This window comes from Bombina bombina, chromosome 2, assembly GCF_027579735.1.
Source record: "Bombina bombina isolate aBomBom1 chromosome 2, aBomBom1.pri, whole genome shotgun sequence".
NCBI lineage: Eukaryota > Metazoa > Chordata > Amphibia > Anura > Bombinatoridae > Bombina > Bombina bombina.
This window is the reverse complement of record NC_069500.1, coordinates 83,662,449-83,689,270: the sequence shown is the minus strand read 5'-3', so window position 1 is coordinate 83,689,270 and position 26,822 is coordinate 83,662,449. Positions and strand designations below refer to the sequence as shown.

The following is a 26,822-nucleotide window of genomic DNA, read 5'->3' as shown; positions in this document are numbered from 1 at the left end:
CCTTGTTTTTGATACAACAAATAATAAAGTTGACTACAATGTCTCTTTAAACTCGTAAAATAAAGAGATATAAGCAAATAATACAATTGATTGCCATCATAAAGGCTGACTGAATTAGTAAAATTTGATAGAATTAAAGGAACACAAAAGTCAAAATTCATCTTCCATGATTCAGACAGAGCATGTTGTTTTAAGATATATTCCAAATTACTTACATTATCAAATTATGCTCAGTCTTTTTATATGCAACCTTTCTGATTCAACAGCAACTACTGAGCATGTTCAAGATTTCACAGTGTATAGCCTGTGATTGGCAGATGGTTGTCACATGATAGAGGAGGCAGGCAAACTGAAGTCAATTTAAAAATTAGAAGCAAATCAACTGCTCATTTAAATTCAGAGTAAGTGCTATTGCATTGTCTTTTTATTATACACCTGTTGATTAGTGCCTAGAGGGATATGGCTGCACCTCACTGACGAGGCCTACAATAGGCCGAAATGTACGTCTGGGGTTTTGCTGTTTCTCTCGTTCAGAGAGGGATTGCCTGGTATTTCGGGGCTGGACTGTACTGTGAAGTCAGGATCAGACTGATATGCTTCAGGAAAGTTCTTCTCTGTGAAAGGCACATGTTGAGCAAAAAGACGCTGCTTCTTGGGTGGTAACTAGCCATAGAACAAGCTATTATGCTATTGTTCGTTCCCAGGTTGAGCGCTTCTCTCTTTTTATTTATGCAAGTTATGACACTTAGGGACGTCTCCCTACGTGTGATGCGGGAATCCAGATGTGGACCCGCTGCTTAGTTTGCCTAGAGGGATATGGCTGCACCTCACTGACGAGGTCAACAATAGGCCGAAATGTACGTCTGGGGTTTTGCTGTTTCTCTCGTTCAGAGAGGGATTGCCTGGTATTTCGGGGCTAGACTGTACTGTGAAGTCAGGATCTGACTGATATGCTTCAGGAAAGTTCTTCTCTGTGAAAGGCACATGTTGAGCAAAAAGAGGCTGCTTCTTGGGTGGTAACTAGCCATAGAACAAGCTATTATGCTATTGTTCGTTCCCAGGTTGAGCGCTTCTCTCTTTTTATTTATGCAAGTTATGACACTTAGGGAAGTCTCCCTAAGTGTGATGCAGGAATCCAGATGTGGACCCGTTGCTCAGTGTGCCTAGAGGGATATGGCTGAACCTCACTGACGAGGCCCACAATAAGCTGAAACGTACGTCTGGGGTTTTGCCATTTCTCTCGTTCAGAGAGGGATTGCCTGGTATTTCGTTCCCAGGTTGAGCGCTTCTCTCTTTTTATTTATGCAAGTTATGACACTTAGGGAAGTCTCTCTAAGTGTGATGCGGGAATCCAGACGTGGACCCGCTGCTCAGTTTGCCTAGAGGGATATGGCTGGACCTCACTGACGAGGCCCACAATAGGCCGAAACGTACGTCTGGGGTTTTGCTGTTTCTCTCGTTCAGAGAGGGATTGCCTGTTATTTCGGGGCTGGACTGTACTGTGAAGTCAGGATAAGACTGATATGCGTCAGGAAAGTTCTCTGTGAAAGGCATATGTTGAGCAAAAAGAGGCTGCTTCTTGGGTGGTAACTAGCCATAGAACAAGCTATTATGCTATTGTTCGTTCCCAGGTTGAGCGCTTCTCTCTTTTTATTTAGTTTGGCATTGAGCCAGGAGGCCATGAGGTCTATCTCTGGCATCCCTCATCTGCTGCATATCTCTGCAAAGACCTTGGGTGGAGAGACCATTCCCCCGGGTGAAAGGTTTGCCTGATGAGGAAGTCTGCTTCCCAGTTGTCCACACCCGGGATGTGTATAGCTGACAGTGTACAGTTGTGGGCCTCCGCCCATTCTAGGATTTGAGATACTTCTCTCATCACTAAGTAACTTCTCATTCCTCCCTGATGGTTTGTTTAGGCTACTGAAGTTATATTGACCGACATGCTGTAGTTAGCTTGCAACGTCTCTGATCTGTTAGAAAGATCTTCATGGACACCGTATCTATAACTGTGCCCAGGAAATTCACTCTGGTATTTGGAGTAAAAGAAAAGTTTATCTTCCATCCAAGTGAGTGAAGAAGACTTAGAAGAAATTCTGAGTGATTCCTTGCTGGACGAAAAGATGGTGTCTGTACCAAGATATCGTCCAGGTAAGGAGCTACTGCTATAACTCAAGTTCTGGCAACCGCTAGAGGAGCCCCCAGAACCTGCGTAAATATCCTTGGAGCAGTAGATAAGCCAAACAGAAGTGTTATGAACTGGAAATGTTGATCCAGAAAGGCGATCCTCAGGAACTGGAAATGTTCCCTGTGGATTGGCACGTGAAGGAATGCATCCTTCAGATCAATGGTAGTCATAAACTGTCCTTTCTGAACGAGGGGAAGGATTGATCTTATTGTCTCCATCTTGAAGGAGGGGACACTTAGAAATTTGTTTAGGCACTTCAAGTCCAGAATTAGATTAAACGTTCCCTCTTTTTTGGGAACCACAAAGAGGTTTGAATAGAACCCCAGACCTCTTACTGATGCAGGTACCAGGACAATTAATCCTAAGTAGACTAGATCCTGTATGCAATCTAAAAAGGCTGTCCTCTTCTCTGGCCTTGTGGGCAGTCTGGAGAGTAGGAATCTGTCCATGGGTGGATGAGATTTGAATCCTATCTGGTATCCCTGAGCTACGACCTCCAGAACCCAAGGATCCTGGACATCCTGAAACCAAGCGTCTGAGAAAAGCGACAATCTGCCCCCTACTCGATCCGTTCCCGGATCGAGGGCCTCTCCTTCATGCCGATTTGTTATTGGCAGGTTTCCTTGTCTGTTTGGACTGAGCAGGCTTCCAAGTGATCTTGGGCTGCTCGGGTTTGGATGAAGATTGAGATCGTTGGAATTTGTCTGAACGAAAGCAGCAAAAATTAGAGAACTGCTGTCCCTTAGGCCTGTTCTTCTTATCCTGAGGAAGGAAGGCACCTTTCACTCCAGTAACCGTAGAGATGATGGAGTCTAGACCTGGTTCAAATGAAATCTTCACTTTGAAAGGAAGAGAAAGGAGTCTGGTTTTAAAAGTCATATCCGCAGACCAAGACTTTAACCAGAGAGCCCTGCGGGCTAGGACCGTAAATCCTGAAGCCTTAGCATTCAGGCATATAATCTGCATATTTGCATTACAGATTAAAGAATTAGCTACTCTTAAAGGGACAGTAAACCTAGCAAATAATGTTATATAATTCTGCACATAGTGCAGAATTATATAACTTTAGCTTAGCAACAGGTTTCTAAAGTAAATTGTTAGATATATATTTAGCAAAGAAAACAGAACGCCGCTCTTGCCTCTACTGAGCGGGTCTGTTTTCTTCTGCTAAGCGCATTGCGGGCACACTGTCTAGTCACAGCGCGCCCAATCGTGCCATTTACATCATTGTAGCTCACTTCTGCTCTGGTCTGGTAGCAGGAGTGAGCTACATTGATTTTAATAGCGCAATTGGGAAGGCTGTGATTAGATAGCATGCCCAGATGCGCTTAGCAGAAGAAAACAGACCCGCTCAGTAGAGCCAGTAGTGGCGTTCTGTTTTCTTTGCTAAATATCTATCTAAAAATTTGCTTTAGAAACCTGGCGCTAAGCTAATGTTATATAATTCTGCACTATGTGCAGAATTATATAACATTATTTGCTAGGTTTACTGGCCCTTTAAGGCTTTAATTATCTCCTGAATATTCTCAAGGGGAGATTCCACCTTCATTAGTTTTGACAGGGAATCGCATCAGTAGGTGGCGGCCCTGGCCACCACTCCCGCGTGTTGGAACATTCTCTCTCTAGAGGAAGAGCTGTCCTCAAGAAGGATATTAGTACGCTTAGCTAGCGTCAAAATGGCACCATCCGCCTTAGGGATGGAGCCCCACAGCTCTAATTGAGAGTCTGTGACCGGAAACAATTTTTTTTAAAGTAGCCGAGGGAGAAAAGGATGTTCCAATTCTTTCCCATTCGGTACTAATAATGTTTGCCATACGAACTGGGACCTTCCTGTCTTCATAAACCCTGTCTAATTTAGGGATCTTAGGTTCCTCAGGTAGTTTAGTCTCTGGAACCTCTAGAGTAGACAGAACCTCCTTCAGTAAAAAACGCAGATGTTCAATTTTAAATCTAAAGGAGGGTCCGTGGGAGGAAATTTAGTAATAGAAGTCTTTGATTCCGAAAGTTCGCCCTCTGACACCACAGAGGTTAACTCATCCTCGGATAGCTGGGACATACAAGCTAGATCCGATTGGAAATTAGATGACTCTAAAACAGGAGAACTGTGTCTATCCTCTCTTATGTTTCCCAGAGATAGGTAAGGCATTCAGGGCAGCGGAAACCGCCGATTGTAACTGCGCGATAAAATCCGCAGTAAAAAGGCCCCCTCCAGAAGGAGAATTAGCGGTGCCACTGGGAACTGCATGTGAAGTGGTTAGGGTAGAAAGGGTAGTAATCTCTTGGTTCAGAGAATCCTAAGAGCTAGATGGCTCAGAGGGACTAATAGCGCTAGGGTTAATAGCAGAATTAGCTCCCTTCTTAAATTTTAAAACAGTACCCAGGCAATTGGAACAAAATTGAGCGGACCGGCAAACTACGGCCTCCTTACAATATAAGCAGGCAATAATAATCACTACAGAAGGAGTGGAACCCTCTAACGTATTATCAGAGTCCTCCATAGTAGGTATGCAACCACACAGTAGAAAAGAAAAAAACAATACAAAAATAAACGTTTTAATTATAGAAAGGCACCTTTACAAAACCAATGGCTGGGGCACTCCCCACCTCCTAGACCCAGACAAGTTGTCAAGAAAAAGCTCCTCAGGAGTGCTGTCTGCAGCAGGATCATAAGGAAGTGAATGAAACTGCACCCGGTCACATGGTGCACAAGGCAGGACCTCCCCTGCTATGAAAAAGTGTGCAAAGCTATTAGGAGCTGCACCACTCACAAAAGTGAAAGTGAAACCTGCTTGTTCCAGCCAGTACACAGTCTAAATGAGCCCTGAAACTTTTTCACAAATGTGAAAGCAGCATATAAACTCTCCAAACTGTTCCCAATAAACTCCCACTGAGGAGATATTAACCCTCGATCTTACTGAGGTATAGAGGAGTCACACTGTGACCCTATACAAGGCATCCCTGTTATATGAAAATTACAGACTTACCCCTCCAGGATCCATGCCGTGGAACAGATACAGCCCCTCAAGTGTGACAGCCTTGTAGCGGTGCTCTGACAGGGACCCGACTGTGGAAAAGCAAGCAGTGAAACTCATCAACAATGATTGCTCAGGAGTTGTTAGATAAACTGTCTAGATGGCTTCGCAGAAAAACTTTCCCTGCATCTCCACACTTAAACTTTCATAAATACTCTCACTGAGAGGTTTATATGATTACTTAAAACTCCAGTCCTCTCTTGAAGAGAACATACCCATTACAAGACTATCCAAAACTTCTGACACTTCTCTGCCATCCTCCTCTAGTGACGAAAGGCAAAGAATGACTGGGGGGATAGGGGAAGTGGGAGGGATATTTAAGACTTTGGCTGGGGTGTCTTTGCCTCCTCCTGGAGGCCAGGTGTTGTATTTCCCAACAGTAAGGAATGAAGTTGTGGACTCTCCCTGTCTTATGGAAAAAAATTGGTTTTCCTTGTGGCAAGAAAAAAATAAAAAAGATTTAGTCTTGAGGAGGCATATGATTTTGTTAATAAATCTGATTTAGATATTAACCCCTCGGGATGTGAATACCAGCTTAACCCAGTGAGCAAAATGACATTGAAGATGATCCCAGTCTTTCTCACCAATAAGCAAAAGGTGAGAATGATGTTAGTAAAGAGTTAGATGAGGGCAATTATTAGGTAAGTGGAATTCATTTGTTACTGACTTGGGTGCTAGGCTTACTAAAAATACCAGCGGTAAACCCCTTATCACTTGCGCGTAATTTAGCAATCCACCCGTAGTCTGGCCCATAATCAGACAAACTAAGGTGTGCAACTTTAAAAACAAGAGTTACAAACCCTGGAAGAATGAGATAAAAGGGAAGGGCAATATCTAGCACTTTAAGTACAAAGTAGACATCTAGACATGAAAAAAATAATCAAAGAAACTCTGAAAAACCTAAGGATTATCATCAACTTCCTAAATAAAAGCAGAACAATTAAAAAGCACAGATTCCTATGAAAAACAAAACCATCAGCACACAGGTCACAAATTCTACTGCTGAAGTGTTATTTGTGTAGGTAGCACAAGCCCTAGGGGCTTATTAACATTGCCCTCCTCATATGAGAGATGGAATCTTCAGGACTAGGATGCATTTGGGACTTGCAGAAGAAAAACACCTCAATCTATAAAATATACCCAAACAAAGTCTACTCCAACCTAAATATACAGTTATGTAAGCAGCAGGTGCCAAGGGATATACTGCAGTCAGGAGAAGGCCGGAAGGAGCTGAGAACATTGAGCAATTCTGATTAAACAGATCCTAGGGAAAACACAATGCTTTAGCATATGGTATGCAAGACAATGTAACAAATAGCACAGTGTTATAATAGAATAGCAGAGTGCAAAAGAAGACGCTTTTGATATTTTTTTCACTTTTTTTTTTATTCAAAACAAAAAAACATGCTCTTTACAAACCAATTGCCAAAATGCTGCTAATAATGTAATTAGTTTTCTTCTATACAATCTTACCTCCAAGCAGCGATCCTGCCACCTTCGTGCAAGCATTTCCAGAAGAGGTGGCCTAAACTTCTCAAGTCCCAATAGATCAGGCAGCATCACACAGTGCATGGCTGCCAACTGGCTCCACCCTAATAAAAACAACATTTTACAACTGTGTTAAGAAAAACAGAAACAAAACAAACAGAACAGTTTACTTTAAAGGAAGAAAATAATTCTTATTACTACATGTGACATCTGTATCTTTGCATATTATATATTATATAATTTTGATCATCTGTAAAATATATTAAATATAACAAATTCACTACAAAAAATGAAACAATGTAACATCTTTTGTACCCAGTTCTTTACCATAAAGTTTGTACACTTAACTACCAATAAAGAACCATGACATTTTTTTTTTGTAAAGGGACATGAAAATCAAAAATGTTCTTTTGTGATTCAGATAGAGCATACAGTTTTAAACAACTTTCCAATTTTCTTCGATTATCTAATTTGCTTTGTTCTCATGATATTCTTCATTGAAAAGCATACCTAGGTAGGTTCAGGAGCTGGAAGCTAGCTGCTAATTGGTGGCTGAACATAAATAACTCTTGTTATTGGCTTACCAATGCATTCAGATTGCTCCCAGTGGTCCATTGCTGCTCATTCAATAAAGGATACCAAGTGAATGAAGCAAAATTAATAATAGCAATTAATTGGAAAGTTGCTAAAAATTGGGTGTTCTATCTGAATCATGAAAACATAATTTATGTAAGAACTTACCTGATAAATTCATTTCTTTCATATTAGCAAGAGTCCATGAGCTAGTGACGTATGGGATATACATTCCTACCAGGAGGGGCAAAGTTTCCCAAACCTCAAAATGCCTATAAATACACCCCTCACCACACCCACAATTCAGTTTAACGAATAGCCAAGAAGTGGGGTGATAAGAAAAAAGTGCGAAAGCATATAAAATAAGGAATTGGAATAATTGTGCTTTATACAAAATCATAACCACCACAAAAAAAGGGCGGGCCTCATGGACTCTTGCTAATATGAAAGAAATGAATTTATCAGGTAAGTTCTTACATAAATTATGTTTTCTTTCATGTAATTAGCAAGAGTCCATGAGCTAGTGACGTCTGGGATAATGACTACCCAAGAAGTGGATCTTTCCACACAAGAGTCACTAGAGAGGGAGGGATAAAATAAAGACAGCCAATTCCTGCTGAAAATAATCCACACCCAAAATAAAGTTTAACGAAAAAAATAAGCAGAAGATTCAAACTGAAACCGCTGCCTGAAGTACTTTTCTACCAAAAACTGCTTCAGAAGAAGAAAAAACATCAAAATGGTAGAATTTAGTAAAAGTATGCAAAGAGGACCAAGTCGCTGCTTTGCAGATCTGGTCAACCGAAGCTTCATTCCTAAACGCCCAGGAAGTAGAAACTGACCTAGTAGAATGAGCTGTAATTCTCTGAGGCGGAGTTTTACCCGACTCAACATAGGCAAGATGAATTAAAGATTTCAACCAAGATGCCAAAGAAATGGCAGAAGCTTTCTGGCCTTTTCTAGAACCGGAAAAGATAACAAATAGACTAGAAGTCTTACGAAAAGATTTCGTAGCTTCAACATAATATTTCAAAGCTCTAACAACATCCAAAGAATGCAACGATTTCTCCTTAGAATTCTTAGGATTAGGACATAATGAAGGAACCACAATTTCTCTACTAATGTTGTTGGAATTCACAACTTTAGGTAAAAATTCAAAAGAAGTTCGCAACACCGCCTTATCCTGATGAAAAATCAGAAAAGGAGACTCACAAGAAAGAGCAGATAATTCAGAAACTCTTCTGGCAGAAGAGATGGCCAAAAGGAACAAAACTTTCCAAGAAAGTAATTTAATGTCCAATGAATGCATAGGTTCAAACGGAGGAGCTTGAAGAGCTCCCAGAACCAAATTCAAACTCCAAGGAGGAGAAATTGACTTAATGACAGGTTTTATACGAACCAAAGCTTGTACAAAACAATGAATATCAGGAAGAATAGCAATCTTTCTGTGAAAAAGAACAGAAAGAGCAGAGATTTGTCCTTTCAAAGAACTTGCGGACAAACCCTTATCTAAACCATCCTGAAGGAACTGTAAAATTCTCGGTATTCTAAAAGAATGCCAGGAAAAATGATGAGAAAGACACCAAGAAATATAAGTCTTCCAGACTCTATAATATATCTCTCGAGATACAGATTTACGAGCCTGTAACATAGTATTAATCACAGAGTCAGAGAAACCTCTTTGACCAAGAATCAAGCGTTCAATCTCCATACCTTTAAATTTAAGGATTTCAGATCCTGATGGAAAAAAGGACCTTGTGACAGAAGGTCTGGTCTTAACGGAAGAGTCCACGGTTGGCAAGAGGCCATCCGGACAAGATCCGCATACCAAAACCTGTGAGGCCATGCCGGAGCTACCAGCAGAACAAACGAGCATTCCTTCAGAATCTTGGAGATTACTCTTGGAAGAAGAACTAGAGGCGGAAAGATATAGGCAGGATGATACTTCCAGGGAAGTGATAATGCATCCACTGCCTCCGCCTGAGGATCCCGGGATCTGGACAGATACCTGGGAAGTTTCTTGTTTAGATGGGACGCCATCAGATCTATTTCTGGAAGTTCCCACATTTGAACAATCTGAAGAAATACCTCTGGGTGAAGAGACCATTCGCCCGGATGCAACGTTTGGCGACTGAGATAATCCGCTTCCCAATTGTCTACACCTGGAATATGAACCGCAGAGATTAGACAGGAGCTGGATTCCGCCCAAACCAAAATTCGAGATACTTCTTTCATAGCCAGAGGACTGTGAGTCCCTCCTTGATGATTGATGTATGCCACAGTTGTGACATTGTCTGTCTGAAAACAAATGAACGATTCTCTCTTCAGAAGAGGCCAAAACTGAAGAGCTCTGAAAATTGCACGGAGTTCCAAAATATTGATCGGTAATCTCACCTCCTGAGATTCCCAAACTCCTTGTGCCGTCAGAGATCCCCACACAGCTCCCCAACCTGTGAGACTTGCATCTGTTGAAATTACAGTCCAGGTCGGAAGCACAAAAGAAGCCCCCTGAATTAAACGATGGTGATCTGTCCACCATGTTAGAGAGTGTCGAACAATCGGTTTTAAAGATATTAATTGAGATATCTTCGTGTAATCCTTGCACCATTGCTTCAGCATACAGAGCTGAAGAGGTCGCATGTGAAAACGAGCAAAGGGGATCGCGTCCGATGCAGCAGTCATAAGACCTAGAATTTCCATGCATAAGGCTACCGAAGGGAATGATTGTGACTGAAGGTTTCGACAAGCTGTAATCAATTTTAAACGTCTCTTGTCTGTTAAAGACAGAGTCATGGACACTGAATCCATCTGGAAACCCAGAAAGGTTACCTTTGTCTGAGGAATCAAAGAACTTTTTGGTAAATTGATCCTCCAACCATGATCTTGAAGAAACAACACAAGTCGATTCGTATGAGATTCTGCTAAATGTAAAGACTGAGCAAGTACCAAGATATCGTCCAAATAAGGAAATACCACAATACCCTGTTCTCTGATTACAGACAACAGGGCACCGAGAACCTTTGTAAAAATTCTTGGAGCTGTAGCTAGGCCAAACGGCAGAGCCACAAACTGGTAATGCTTGTCTAGGAAAGAGAATCTCAGAAACTGATAGTGATCTGGATGAATCGGAATATGCAGATATGCATCCTGTAAATCTATTGTGGACATATAATTCCCTTGCTGAACAAAAGGTAAGATAGTCCTTACAGTTACCATCTTGAACGTTGGTATCCTTACATAACGATTCAATATTTTTAGATCCAGAACTGGTCTGAAGGAATTCTCCTTCTTTGGTACAATGAAGATATTTGAATAAAATCCCATCCCCTGTTCCGAAACTGGAACTGGCATAATTACTCCAGTCAACTCTAGATCTGAAACACATTTCAGAAATGCTTGAGCTTTTACTGGATTTACTGGGACACGGGAAAGAAAAAATCTCTTTGCAGGAGGTCTCAACTTGAAACAAATTCTGTACCCTTCTGAAACAATGCTCTGAATCCAAAGATTGTGAACAGAATTGACCCAAATTTCTTTGAAAAAACGTAACCTGCCCCCTACCAGCTGAGCTGGAATGAGGGCCGCACCTTCATGTGGACTTAGAAGCAGGCTTTGCCTTTCTAGCTGGCTTGGATTTATTCCAGACTGGAGATGGTCTCCAAACTGAAACTGCTCCTGAGGATGAAGGATCAGGCTTTTGTTCTTTGTTGAAACGAAAGGAACGAAAACGATTATTAGCCCTGTTTTTACCTTTAGATTTTTTATCCTGTGGTAAAAAAGTTCCTTTCCCACCAGTAACAGTTGAAATAATGGAATCCAACTGAGAACCAAATAATTTGTTACCCTGGAAAGAAATGGAAAGTAAAGTTGATTTAGAAGCCATATCAGCATTCCAAGTTTTAAGCCATAAAGCTCTTCTAGCTAAAATAGCTAGAGACATAAACCTGACATCAACTCTGATAATATCAAAAATGGCATCACAGATAAAATTATTAGCATGTTGAAGAAGAATAATAATATCATGAGAATCACGATGTGTTACTTGTTGCGCTAAAGTTTCCAACCAAAAAGTTGAAGCTGCAGCAACATCAGCCAAAGATATAGCAGGTCTAAGAAGATTACCTGAACACAGATAAGCTTTTCTTAGAAAGGACTCCATTTTCCTATCTAGAGGATCCTTAAACGAAGTACCATCTGACGTAGGAATAGTAGTACGTTTAGCAAGGGTAGAAATAGCCCCATCAACTTTAGGGATCTTGTCCCAAAATTCTAATCTGTCAGGCGGCACAGGATATAATTGCTTAAAACGTTTAGAAGGAGTAAATGAATTACCCAAATTATCCCATTCTTTGGAAATTACTGCAGCAATAGCATCAGGGACAGGAAAAACTTCTGGAATAACTACAGGAGTTTTAAAAACCTTATTTAAACGTTTAGATTTAGTATCAAGAGGACCAGAATCCTCTATTTCTAAAGCAATTAGGACTTCTTTAGGTAAAGAACGAATAAATTCCATTTTAAATAAATATGAAGATTTATCAGCATCAACCTCTTAGACAGAATCCTCTGAACCAGAGGAATCATCAGAATCAGAATGATGATGTTCAGTTAAAAATTCATCTGTAGGGAGAGAAGTTTTAAAAGATTTTTTATGTTTACTAGAAGGAGAAATAACAGACATAGCCTTCTTTATGGATTCAGAAACAAAATCTCTTATATTATCAGGAACATTCTGCACCTTAGATGTTGAAGGAACTGCAACAGGCAATGGTACTTTACTAAAGGAAATATTATCTGCTTTAACAAGTTTGTCATGACAATCAATACAAACAACAGCTGGAGGAATAGCTACCAAAAGTTTACAGCAGATACACTTAGCTTTGGTAGATTCAGCACTTGACAGCGATTTTCCTGTAGTATCTTCTGACTCAGATGCAACGTGAGACATCTTGCAATATGTAAGAGAAAAAACAACATATATATAAAGCAAAATTGATCAAATTCCTTAAATGACAGTTTCAGGAATGGGAAAAAATGCCAAAGAACAAGCTTCTAGCAACCAGAAGCAATAAAAAATGAGACTTAAATAATGTGGAGACAAGAGTGACGCCCATATTTTTTCGCGCCAAATAAGACGCCCACATTATTTGGCGCCTAAATGCTTTTTGGCGCCAAAAATGACGCCACATCCGGAACGCCGACATTTTTGGTGCAAAATAACGTCAAAAAGTGAAGCATTTTCAGCCCCCGCGAGCCTAACAGCCCACAGGGAAAAAGTCAAATTTTAAGGTAAGAAAAATGTTAAATTAAAATGCATTATCCCAAATATGAAACTGACTGTCTGAAAAATAAGGAAAGTTGAACATTCTGAGTCAAGGCAAATAAATGTTTGAATACATATATTTAGAACTTAATAAACAAAGTGCCCAATTATAGCTAGGAGTGTCACAAAAAATAAGACTTACTTACCCCAGGACACTCATCTACATATAGTAGATAGCCAAACCAGTACTGAAACGAGAATCAGTAGAGGTAATGGTATATATAAGAGTATATCGTCGATCTGAAAAGGGAGGTAAGAGATGAATCTCTACGACCGATAACAGAGAACCTATGAAATAGACCCCTTAGAAGGAGATCACTGCATTCAAATAGGCAATACTCCTCACATCCCTCTGACATTCACTGCACGCTGAGAGGAAAACCGGGCCCCAACTTGCTGCGGAGCGCATATCAACGTAGAATCTAGCACAAACTTACTTCACCACCTCCATCGGAGGCAAAGTTTGTAAAACTGAATTGTGGGTGTGGTGAGGGGTGTATTTATAGGCATTTTGAGGTTTGGGAAACTTTGCCCCTCCTGGTAGGAATGTATATCCCATACGTCACTAGCTCATGGACTCTTGCTAATTACATGAAAGAAATACATTTTTGGGGGTCCTTTTAAGTAGATGGAACACAATTAGGAGCCCTTGTTTTTGCAGAAACAGTAAAATAAGCATCAGCCGTATACAATTTCATAATACACAAAGAGCCATCCTTGCAGAGCAGCTTAAAAGGACACTGAACCCATTTTTTTTTCTTTCGTGATTCAGATAGAGCACCAATTTTAAGCAACTTTCTAATTTACTCCTATTATCAAATTTTCTTCGTTCTCTTGCTATCTTTATTTGAAAAATAATGCATCTACGCTTTTTTTTGGTTCAGACTCTGGACAGCAGTATTTTATTGGTGGATGAATTTATCCACCAATCAGCAATAACAACCCAGGTTTTTCAACAAAAATGGGCTGGCATCTAAACTTACATTCTTGCATTTCAAATAAAGATACCAAGAGAATAAAGACAATTTAATTATAGGAGTAAATTAGAAAGTTGCTTAAAATTTCATGCTCTGGCGCCCATTTAACAAGCTCCGTAGTGAGCTTCTGGGCACGTGTTTCTGGCGAGCCTTCAGACTCGCCAGAAACAGCAGTTATGAAGCAGCGGTCACAAAGACCGCTGCTCCATAACCTGCCCACCTGCTCTGAGCAGGCGGACAGACATCGCCGGAAATCAACCCGATCGAGTAGGATCGGGTTGACTGACACCTCCCTGCTGGCGACCCATTGGCCGCGAGTCTGCAGGGGGTGGCGTTGCACCAGCAGCTCTTGTGAGCTGCTGGTGCAATGCTGAATACGGAGCGCGTATTGCTCTCCGTATTCCGCACTGTCGGATCAGGTCCGCCAGACTTTGTTAAATAGAGGCCTCTATCTGAATCACAAAAGAAAAAATTTGGGTTCAGTGCCCCTTTAAAGGGACATAAAAGTGCATTAAGAAAATGCTACAATGTGTAAAATACACTAATGTGTTTATATGCCAATCTGATTAAGTTTTTTTACCTCCATTACAAGGTACGCAGGTATTTATAGTTTCTGAATCAGACCAGACAGAATATGGGGCTAACTATTAAAAACCAGCTCAGTTATTTTATATGGCATCAATAAGTGATATTTTTAATAACAGTGAGTGTGTATGTATATATAGTGAAAACCCAGAAACGTCACGCAGTAAAAGAATATTTTTTGTCAAATCCAGAGAGTGCAATTCATTTCCAGGATTTATATTTATACTTTGCTGCACCCTGGTATATAAGTATTTCATTTATGGTGAGAGTATATATATATATATATATATATATATATATATATATATATATATATATATATATATATATATATATATATATATATATATATGATACTTTAGTGCAATAGGAGCGTTTATTGTTGCATGTTTAAGATTGGTGGTTTAATTTTCAGTGGTTTTATTTTTTTAAAATAAATACCTCAGAAGAGACTGTTTACAAGAAAACCTTATCAAAACTTCCGCTAAATAAGGTAGGTCTTGTAATCATGAAGACTCAGAAAGTTCACCTTTTTTGCTCTATCTATTGCTATAAGACATCAATATGGCATGTAAAAATGTTACCACATGTACTAGAAGAGGTCAGCAAAGGCTGCTGGTTTACATTTCTAGTTCAGACACCTTTTCCTTCTATTATTAGTTTGTGTACAAGAGGTCTTAGTGATTGTTTCTAAAATTAGAAAAAACGGGACACAGGTCAGATGGCAAAGGTGAAGGTGCAGTTGCATTCTCTAACAAAAGCTCTAAGTTTAAAAACACCTAACCTCTTTTTTACAACACATTTAATTAAAGTGTGCTTCTTCTATCATATGTGTTATTTTTAATTAACACATCTTTTCAAAAGGCATTGACACTTTAAGATTGTAAAATAAACTTTAAAATTGCATATAGTTAAAAAAATATGTCAACTGCTTTACTCTTATTTTTTTATATTTAAATGGAAATAAAGCCCAATATTTTCCATTCATGATTCAGATAGAAAATACAATTTTATACAACTTTCCATTGTACTTATATAATCAAATTGTCTATGTTTTCTTATTACCGTTTGCTGAATGTGTACGTGCCTGCAGCACTATATAGCAGCAGTTTAGCAAGAGCAGTAGATGGCAGCATTGTTTCCTGTCATTTAGTGCTCCAGACATGTGCCCGCTACCTATCTAGATATCTCTTCAACAAAGAATCAGATGAGAACGACACAAATTAGATTTTTTTGAAATTGGAAAAAAATTAAATTGTATTCTCTATCTGAATCATGAAAGAAAAAAATAGGTTTCAAGTCTCTTTATATGTAGATTTGCACATTATCTACAGTCTATCTATGCTGTGAATACATCATTCTGTCTAACATCTATTTAGTGTTTAATATACATATATACACTATATGGCTAAAAGTATATGGACACCTCAACTAATTTTTGATTGGAGCAGTGGAAACGTTTTCCCTGGAATGATGAATCATGCTTCACTATTTGGCAGTCTGATAGAAGAATGCTACCTACTGAAATGCAAAGTGCCTACTGTAAAGTTTGGTGGAGGAGGATGAAGACATGGTTTGATGAGTTTCGTGTGCAGAAACTTGAGTAGCCTGCATGTAGCCAGAATGGAGCCCTGACCTCAACCCCATTGAATACCTCTTCGGTTGAAAAACACCTTATTTTAATGAATATTAGAGAGGAGCACAAATAAATGTTAGTACATTTTATTTTCAAAATGTCATTAAGATTATTGCCTATTAAACACCAGGAAGTGCAATCCCAAAGGTTCAATAAGTAAAAAAAGAAGTCAAGAAGCACATCCAATGGTGTACGAAAACAGCACATGGGAAGATATTAAAGGTAAATGTACTCACACAGTTTACAATATGATTATGCTCATTGAAAAAAGATTTTTTGGACCCCAAAGATCTTCAAAACTTCTTACCATCAAATGAAGAAGAAAAAAAAACAACACAATGTATAATTCAGAACTTATTAGACTCACACTGTAATTCAATACAATATTTCACAATTGTATTTATACATCTATTAGTATCTTCTAGCAAAAGATAATTAGTGCAAGCACTTAAGAATATAGTAAGTCTAAAGTAACAAATAATACTGTCCAGTCAGAAGAATTAAATCCAAAACAGTGTTTCTAAGAAAGGCAAGACAGAAGAATCACCCTCTATTCTGACAACTTAGTCTTTTCAATCACTTACCACACCCACAAAGTTGGAAAAACTAGTGTGAACCTTCTACAGCAAAGCCATAAGAAAGATAGTTTCAGTACAATACCTAGAATGCTTGCATGCTTCTTTTGTTGACAAAAGAGAACCCCCTGGGATAAATATTCTGGCAACTCAGGAAATTTTCCTACAAAGGTCAAAAAAGCTTGCACATACATTGCAAAAATCAAGCTGAAGAAGATTTCTGTTTATCTAAGACTGCCAGCATTTTTCTTCCAAGATTTCAGTGAAAAAATGACCTTTAAATATGTCATCACTTTCATGTTGTCCAGCTAGATAAAATCATGGTTCCAATAAGGAAACAATCCCATTGTCTTTTGATGTCAGAAACACTGTTTTCAATTCTAAACATTTCAGGTAGGGGATAACTTCTGAATAGTCCTCTAACCTGGGCCTTGATCTGTTGCCAAATCATATCTCAACTTAAAGACTGGCATCTGTAAAGATGACAGCCCAGTTTGGCCAAAGAAAACTTGGTATGAATTGATCATTTGAGTGTGATGTGATATATATAGATACAAACCAAATTTGCACACCGGGTGCTGGCAATCTTGAACAGAAGAAACTGTATAAGGTCTGAGGATCATCCAGGTGTGTGCTTAACTAAAAATATTACATTGTTTAGAAATGTAATTCACTGTTATATGCGGTTACTTTTAGGATTTCCTGATCAAATCGTTATATAGAAATAGTAAAAGGAGTGAAATAATTAATTTGAACTGCTTACAATTATGGAGCTTATAAAGCCCAATATATTTCTATTGTCTACTCTGGGCATCAAGATTTGCCACCAAATTCTAGATCAGATAGGTTATTTGTATAAAAGACATTTTTTTCCTTAGGGTATGTGCACCCTGTAACTATCAAATGAGGAAGACAATTGCCTAATAAGAAAGATGAATAATCTGGCACCAGTCTAGATATTAGTTCCAAAGCTCAACTACTCATTTCTTGTGTGAACCTACATTTAGAAAAAAAAGTTTGTGAACCAGTTAATTCAGAAACTTGTAGATCCTCCTTTAAAATCAGCAATCACCACTAAACAATTCCGGTAGCTGCTTATAAGAATTGCACAAAGATGAGGATTGATTTTTGACTATTCCTTCCTAAAATTCTGTTTCAGTTAATCAATATTTCTGGGTTTTATTGATGGCAGAATCTTCTTCAGGTCTCCCCCAGCATCTCAGTTGGGTTAAGGTTGTCTTCTTTTTCATCCATTCTTTACTTGATTTAATTGTGTGCTTTGGCTCATTGTTTTGTTGCATCACCCAATCACTATTTTAAGGCAGGCACCTAAATTACCAGATACTGCTGCCTGAAGGACTTTCCTACCAAACACATCAAAGAGGTAAAATTTAGAGAAAGTATATTGCTTCCCTTAAACAATGTATTCAATATAATCCTCATTCTTGAAAATCCAAGAAGAAAAGTGCAATAATGCGATTTGGAAAAGACTATCCTGCCTCCAAGTAAACCTTGGCAATCAGGAGATTTAGCTAAAAGCTATAGAAACTGATGTGGCCCTCTGACCTTTACATGGACCAAGGGACAAACAAAATAAAGGATTGTCTTAAAAACCTTTGTAATTTGAAAGTAGAATTTGAATGCACTTACAATCTATAAATTAAGAAAGAAACCAACAAATGAATTGTTTGGATTACGACAAGGAGATGGGCTATAATCTGCTAATTGATGATATCTAAAAAAAAACCCATAAATTATGCTTACCTGATAATTTCCTTTTCTTCTGATGGAAAGTCCACAGCGGCATTCATTACTTTTGGGAAATAAGAACCTGGCCACGAGGAGGCGGCAAAGACACCCCAGCCAAAGGCTTACATACTCCTCCCACTCCCCTCATCCCCCAGTCATTCTGTCGAGGAACAGTAGAAGAAATATCAGGGTGAAAGGTGCCAGAACAATAAAATAAAGGACGCCCCACATAAAAATTACGGGTGGGGAGCTGTGGACTCTTTCTATCAGAAGAAAAGAAAATTATCAGGTAAGCATAATTTATGTTTTTCTTCTTAAATGGAAAGAGTCCACAGCTGCATTCATTACTTTTGGGAAAACAATACCCAAGCTATAGAGGACACTGAATGCCAAGACGGGAGGGTACACCAAGCCTGAAAACCACTGCACACAAAAAACTCCAGCTTCGTCCGAACGCTCACCCCTTTCTAAGGAAGAAATATGTTGGAGGAAGCTCAACGCGCTTTGTTTTTACTGTGGGGGTTAGGACACTTCAACAAGGCCGGCCCCATTCGGCCTCCAAAGAATCCCAGACAAGAGTGCTTTATTAAACATGACAGCAAAGCTAGAGCTATGCATCCTAAAATCCACAGCACACAGCTGCCAGTTTAGGAGGCCAGAAAACTGACGACAAACAACTCTGCTTCGTCATCTGAAAGAAAGACCTAAATAAACCTAGAAAATATCGTAGGCCACAGCTGACTAATCAGCAGATTAATGAAAGGATAGCTGTAAAAGTTACTACATCATATAACGATTAAATCAGACCTGACTCCCATTCCTTGCCACAACAGCAGTCTGAGAAGCGGCTAAGAAGATGACACTTCCAAAGGCTTACAGCTGTGAAATAATTGAGAGACAGGGTGGAGAGTGTGAAGTTAATCCTGAGGCTAACCTTTTGGATCCTGACTATGAATCTTACTCCAAAGGTGAGGATATGGAAGGGAAAACTTACAAACTGCTAGTTCCTGTTTATTTGTCAAGTCTAACACCATTGCTTCTACCTTTACCGGCTCTGACAAAAGACCCAGTCCCAATGTATCAACAAGTCAGAACAATTATGTAACCCCTCCTTATACTGTCCATGTTTCCCAGTTACTCCCTAAAGCTATTGAGGAAGACATTCATTATATGTTCTGGAGTCCAATTCCTTGAGAGTAGGCCGGCACAAGAAAGATCTTGTTTTGTAACATTCCATGATAACACTGTATCCACAAAGGTATTGATGTATGATGCCTTTTCTTTTGGAGAAGACACTGTCAAAGTGGACATTGTTAATAGCTCTCTATAGTCCGTTACACATCAGTCTCAAGGTCATCACCTCCTGTTAAAGAGGTCAGAAGCATGATAATCACATTCCAGAGGTTTTCAATAGGGTTCAGGTCTGGAGATTGGACTGGCCATGACAAAGTCTTGATCTGGTGGTCCACTATCCACACTTTAATTGACCTGTCTTAGTGGCATGTAGCATCATCCTGCTGGAAAAATTAATCCACAAAGTTGGGGAACATTGTCAGAGCAGAAGGAAGCTAATTTTCTTCCAGAAGAGTCAGTTTAAAAGCATTACCTATGATTAAGTGCTAGTTGTAGTGTGCAACACACCAGATACTTTACTTTGTACCCCTTTGTGTGATTTTTTTTATTAATAAATGTTGCCAAGACATTTTGTTCTCTTAAATCTAAAAGCAAAACTAGGCAAATTGAAAGTATTCTTTATGCAACAGTGAGTCTTGTTTCTTACAGTACAAAGTCACATATATGATGTTGCCAAACTACAGTCTGAAAGCAAGTTGCAACACCTAAGATATCTTAAAGTGAAGGTACACGTTGGTGAATGAAAGCCCGTTTTTTAAAAAACAGAATTTATGCTTACCTGATAAATTTCTTTCTTTTGCGATGTATCGAGTCCACGGATTCATCCTAACTTGTGCGATATTGTCCTTCCTGACAGGAAGTAGCAAAGAGAGCACCACAGCAGAGCTGTCTATATAGCTCCCCCCTTAACTCCACCCCCCAGTCATTCGACCGAAGGCCAAGGAAGAAAAGGAGAAACTATAAGGTGCAGAGGTGACCGAAGTTTACATAAAAAATACTATCTGTCTTGAATAGACAGGGCGGGCCGTGGACTCAGTACATCGCAAAAGAAAGAAATTTATCAGGTAAGCATAAATTCTGTTTTCTTTTGCAAGATGTACCGAGTCCACGGATTCATCCTAACTTGTGGGATACCAATACCAAAGCTTTAGGACACGGATGAAGGGAGGAACAAGACAGGAACCTAAACGGAAGGCACCACTGCTTGTAAAACCTTTCTCCCAAAAATAGCCTCCGAAGAAGCAAAAGTATCAAATTTGTAAAATTTGGAAAAGGTATGAAGCGAAGACCAAGTCGCAGCCTTACAAATCTGTTCAACAGAAGCATAATTTTTAAAAGCCCATGTGAAAGCCACCGCTCTAGTGGAGTGAGCTATAATTATGTCAGGAGGCTGCTGTCCAGCAGTCTCATAAGCCAAACGGATGATGCTTTTCAGCCAAAAGGAAAGAGAGGTAGCCGTAGCCTTTTGACCTCTATGCTTTCCAGCATAGACAACAAACAAAGAAGATGATCGGTGAAAATCTTTGGTTGCCTGCAAATAAAACTTCATGGCACGAACCACGTCCAAGTTGTGCAACAGACGGTCCTTCTTAGAAGAAGGATTAGGACACAGAGAAGGAACAACAATTTAACACCTCTTCTCTTTACTCTTCCTGCTTAGAGCCAGCAAAGAGAATGACTGGGGGGTGGAGTTAAGGGGGGGAGCTATATAGACAGCTCTGCTGTGGTGCTCTCTTTGCTACTTCCTGTCAGGAAGGACAATATCCCACAAGTTAGGATGAATCCGTGGACTCGGTACATCTTGCAAAAGAAATACTATTAAAAACAGGGGCACTTTCATTCATCAAAGTTTACAAAGCAGCCCTTTTGATTAAAAACTTAGCTTTTTTTTTCTTCAAAGCCAGAGCATCTTCCCCCTCCGGGAAATCCTCTCTTCACACGTCAGCAATGACTAATCCGGCTTCCTCCAATCACGGCTTTCCCCCCAGGGTAGTCATTGTCTGAGGCCATGCTGTGATTGGAGGAAGCCGGATTAGTTATTGCTGACGTGTGAAGAGAGGATTTCCAGGAGGGGGAAGCTGCTCTGGCTATGAAAAGAAAAAAAGGTAAGTTTTTAATCAAAATGGCTGATTTGTAAACTTTGATGAATGAAAGTGCCCCTGTTTTTAAAAGTATTTTTAAAAAACGGGCTTTCATTCATCAAAGTTTACCTTCACTTTAAGTCTGGAGAAATAGTTTACATAAAAACTTTCTAAAAGAAAAAGATGATAAAGTGCTAATCTTTGAAAGAGAGAATTCAATATATACACAATATTGTGAAATACAAGAATGACTTCCACTAAATAATATGAGGAAGCAATATTTTGTTATACAATTCTGTAATCCCTGTTTTTTTACATCATCCATTGTTATAGTGTTTATATTATATATATATATATATATATATATATATATATATATATATATATATATATCAATTGTTTAGACTCCTTAGGCTCCTTACATGAACAATCCAAAAGGCACTTGTACTAAAACATAATTTTACTTTAATCTTTCTTTTAAAAAAAAACAAAAAAAAAACGTAACGCATAACCATAACGTTTCAGTTTAGTTAGAGAACCTTTTTTTAAAATGGAGCGTGTCACAATGACAAATATTGTATCCAATCAGCTATCATAGTGAAGGTGTGCACCATGCCCTTATCACCATGAAGACTAGCACATACATCTTGTTCACTTCAATATGCCGATCTAACACGGTTTACCCAGAGTTGTTATTAACCAAAGTACATGGTTTTTATTTTAATCAACCCTATTAAGCAATAGTTTGCATTAGTCCTGAAATCAATAATATTACAAGAGGAATACATTATTAATCAAAATGTAATATCTAAACATAAATATTAAAGTTAGATCTCAACTAGCATTGTGTGGACGATGTACGTAACATATGGAGATAAACAAATGTATCCCTGCACGGCCCCTATAGTACAGGTAGAGAGACTTCCAAAGTGTGAGGAAATCATAGTTCTCAGTAAAGCAATCTGATGTCCAGCTTCCAAAAAATGACCCACAACTGGCTGTTCCAAAAAGATAAATTATGCTTACCTGAGTCCACAGCTGCATTCATTACTTGTGGAAAATAAGAACGTGGCCACCCGGAGGAGGCAAAGACACACCAGCCAAAGACTTAAATACTCCTCCCACTTCCCCTATCCACCATTCATTCTGCCGAGGAACAAGGATCAGTGGAAGAAATATCAAGGTGAAAGGGTGCCAGAAGAATATACACGAAAAACGCCTCAAAAAACGGCGGGGGGCTGTGGACTCTTTCCCACGGAAGAAAATGAAATTATCAGGTAAGCATAATTTATGTTTTTCTTCCTAATGGGAAAGAGTCCACAGCCGCATTCATTACTTGTGGGGGAATTATACCCAAGCCAAAGAGGACACTGAATGCCAAGAACGGGAGGGTAAGAGGCGGCCCAAACTGAGGGCACCAGGACTGAACCACACCCATAAATAAAAAAGTTCAGCTTCATCCAAAAGCAGGGAGCAAAAACATTAAGAAAAAATAGCCCCAAGACACAAATGACAGTCCCAAGCCTGGGTAAAAACCACATGCAACATCACTGAGCCAACAGGATTCTAAACGCACTATCGCCCAATGGCAGATCCAATACACAAGCCCCCATAAGGGAACCCTGACCAACAACTCTCCAAAGGAAGAAGTAAGGTAGAGGGATAACTAACCAGAACCCTGTCCTACAAAAGACAGATCAAACTAGCTCGGGAGACTCCAGAAAGCCTCACGAATGCCAGAAAAAAGGGCATCATCAGTCAAACACGACCAAGTCGGAGAACGAAAGAGAACAAAAAGTATCTTGAGAAAAGAAAACCGCACAGACGACCAAGTAGCACGCTGTAGTGCAGCCACAGATAAAGGAAAAAAAAAACCCTTGTCCAGCTCCCCAGCTGGAGGGAACCAAAGAAAAACAGAACCAGCAGAAACCAAGTTTCTAGACAAACACCCCTCCATGGAGGGAAAAATCAGAGATCCAATCCCCCCCCCCCGGAGAGCTCAGAGAGCACCTCAACAGGGACCCACTGCATCCAAAAGAAACAGAGACAGCAGAAAGGTCAAAAGATGACCAGAACCACAGCCTAGGATCCTGAGATAAACAGGGACGTCCTCCACAACCGCAAAACCGCCGCAACGAGGACCGCCCACACACGAAAAAAAACAACTTGTCAACGACAGTGAAAAGTGCAGGGACAGAGTCCCACCCCTCCTTGAACGAGAGGGAGGAACACCACCAGCCACCTCAAAAGAGTGCGACCAGAAACATGGGCAGAGTCCCACCAGAACCAGAGGAACACCAAACCCAGAAGTCCATTCCCAAGGGCAACGCTGCCAGATCATAGAGAATGCAGGCATGAACCTGCTGTATCTTGCATACCGACAAGCGCTCCACTGCTGATCCACGAAGAGGGTCCATTAAAGATGGAACGTGAATAACTTCCAAGGAAGTAACAAAAAGCAAGTCCATCCCAGAAATTCCAGAAGGAACCATCAAATAAAAAGTATCCTAACCGGATGAAAGAAAAAAAGGCAGCCCAAAGGCATCTGCCAAAAAAAGTAAATTTATGCTTACCTGATAAATTCATTCCTTCTATGGTACGACGAGTCCACGGATTCATCCTTTACTTGTGGGATATTATCCTCATGCTAACAGGAAGTGGCAAAGAGCACCACAGCAGAGCTGTCTATATAGCTCCTCCCTTAGCTCCACCCCCCAGTCATTCGACCGAAGGTACAGGAAGAAAAAGGAGAAACTACAAGGTGCAGAGGTGACTGAAGTTTAAAATCAAATAAATATAATCTGTCTTAAAATGACAGGGCGGGCCGTGGACTCGTCGTACCATAGAAGAAATTAATTTATCAGGTAAGCATAAATTTACTTTTCTTCTATAAGGTACGACGAGTCCACGGATTCATCCTTTACTTGTGGGATACAATACCAAAGCTACAGGACACGGATGAACGGGAGGGACAAGACAGATAGTTAAACAAAAGGCACCACTGCTTGAAGAACTTTTCTCCCAAAAATAGCCTCCGAAGAAGCAAAAGTATCAAATTTGTAAAATTTGGAAAAGGTATGAAGCGAAGACCAAGTCGCAGCCTTACAAATCTGTTCAACAGAAGCATCATTTTTAAAAGCCCATGTGGAAGCCACCGCTCTAGTAGAGTAAGCTGTAATCCTTTCAGGAGGCTGCTGTCCAGCAGTTTCGTATGCCAAACGGATGATGCTTTTCAGCCAAAAACAGAGGTAGCCGTAGCTTTTTGACCTTTACGTTTTCCAGAATAGACAACAAAGAAGATGTTTGACGGAAATCTTTGGTTGCTTGTAAGTAAAACTTCAAAGCACGAACCACGTCCAAGTTGTCCAACAGACGCTCCTTCTTAGAGGAAGGATTAGGACACAGAGAAGGAACAACAATTTCCTGATTGATATTCCTATTAGTAACAACCTTAGGAAGGAATCCAGGTTTGGTACGCAAAACCACCTTATCAGCATGGAAAACAAGATAAGGCGAGTCGCATTGCAATGAAGATAGTTCAGAAACTCTTCGAGCCGAAGAGATAGCAACTAAAAACAGAACAATCCAAGATATAAGCTTCATATCTATGCAATGCATAGGTTCAAAGGGAACCCCTTGAAGAACTTTAAGAACTAAATTCAAACTCCATGGCGGAGCAACAGGTTTAAACACAGGCTGGATTCTAACTAAAGCCTGACAGAACGACTGAACGTCTGGAACATCTGCCAGGCGATTGTGCAGTAGAATTAATAAAGCAGATATCTGTCCCTTTAAGGAACTAGTTGATAGCCCCTTCTCCAATCCTTCTTGGAGAAAGGACAAAATCCTAGGAATCCTGATCTTACTCCATGAGTAGCCATTGGATTCGCACCAATAAAGATATTTACGCCATATCTTATGATAAATTTTCCTGGTGACAGGCTTTCGAGCCTGAATCAAGGTATCTATGACCGACTCAGAGAAACCCCGCTTGGATAAGATCAAGCGTTCAATCTCCAAGCAGTCAGTCACAGAGAAACTAGATTTGGATGCTGGAACGGACCTTGAATCAGAAGGTCCTGTCTCAGTGGCAGAGTCCATGGTGGAAGAGATTACATGTCCACCAGGTCTGCATACCAAGTCCTGCGTGGCCACGCAGGTGCTATCAAAATCACTGAAACTCTCTCCTGTTTGATTCTGGCAATCAAACGAGGAAGGAGAGGAAATGGTGGAAACACATAAGCCAGGTTGATAGACCAGGGTACTGCTAGAGCATCTATCAGTACTGCCTGAGGATCCCTTGACCTGGATCCGTAACGAGGAAGTTTGGAGTTCTGACGAGACGCCATCAGATCCAATTCTGGTGTGCCCCATTGCTGAATCAATTGTGCAAACACCTCCAGATGGAGTTCCCCCGGATGAAAAGTCTGACGACTTACTTCCCAGTTCTCCACTCCTGGGATATAGATTGCTGATAGATGGCAAGAGTGAGTCTCTGCCCATCAAATTATTTTGGTAACCTCTATCATCGCTAGAGAACTCTTTGTTCCCCCCTGATTACTGATATATGCTACAGTCGTGATATTGTCAGCTGAGGCCACGCCTGAAGCGCGTTGAATATCGCTCTCAGTTCTAGAATATTGATCGGGAGGAGAGCCTCCTCCCGAGTCCACAAACCCTGTGCTTTCAGGGAATTCCAGACTGCACCCCAGCCCAATAGGCTGGCGTCCGTCGTCACTATGACCCACGCTGGCCTGCGGAAACACATTCCCTTGGACAGATGATCCTGTGACAGCCACCAAAGAAGAGAGTCTCTGGTCTCATGGTCCAGATTTATCTGAGAAGATAAATCTGCATAATCCCCATTCCACTGTTTGAGCATGCAAAGTTGCAGTGGTTTGAGATGCAAGCGAGCAAACGGAACTATGTCCATTGCCGCTACCATTAAGCCGATTACCTCCATACACTGAGCCACTGACGGCCGAGGAATGGAATGAAGAGTTCGTCAGATGGATAACATTTTTTATTTCCTGACATCCGTCAGAAAAATTTTCATGTCCACCGAATCTATCAGAGTTCCCAGGAATGGAACTCTTGTGAGAGGGATAAGTGAACTCCTTTAACTTCCACCCGTGAGATCTTAGAAAAGCCAACATGATGTCCGTGTGAGACTTGGCTAGTTGGTAAGTCGACTCCTGGATTAAGATATCGTCCAGATAAGGCACCACAGCTATGCCCCGCGGCCTTAGAAACGCCAGAAGGGACCCTAGAACCTTTGTGAAAATTCTGGGAGCTGTGGCCAACCCGAAGAGAAGAGCCACAAACTGATAATGCTTGTCCAGAAAGGCGAACCTGAGGAACTGGTGATGATCTTTGCGGATAGGAATTTTTAGATACGCATCCTTTAGGTCCACGGTGGTCATATTGACCCTCCTGGATCATCGGCAAAATAGTCTGAATGGTCTCCATCTTGAAGGATGGGAC

The 26,822-nt window shown here is 40.2% G+C and overlaps 1 protein-coding gene across 1 annotated transcript in view; it reads right to left on the bottom strand.

Annotated features, from left to right (window-relative positions):
• WDR7 (WD repeat domain 7) overlaps positions 1 to 26,822 on the bottom strand; it is a 1,007,279-nt gene that overhangs the window by 606,681 nt on the left and 373,776 nt on the right. The window contains 1 exon segment of the mRNA XM_053701142.1: positions 6,691 to 6,809. Coding sequence (XP_053557117.1) covers positions 6,691 to 6,809 — 119 coding nt within the window.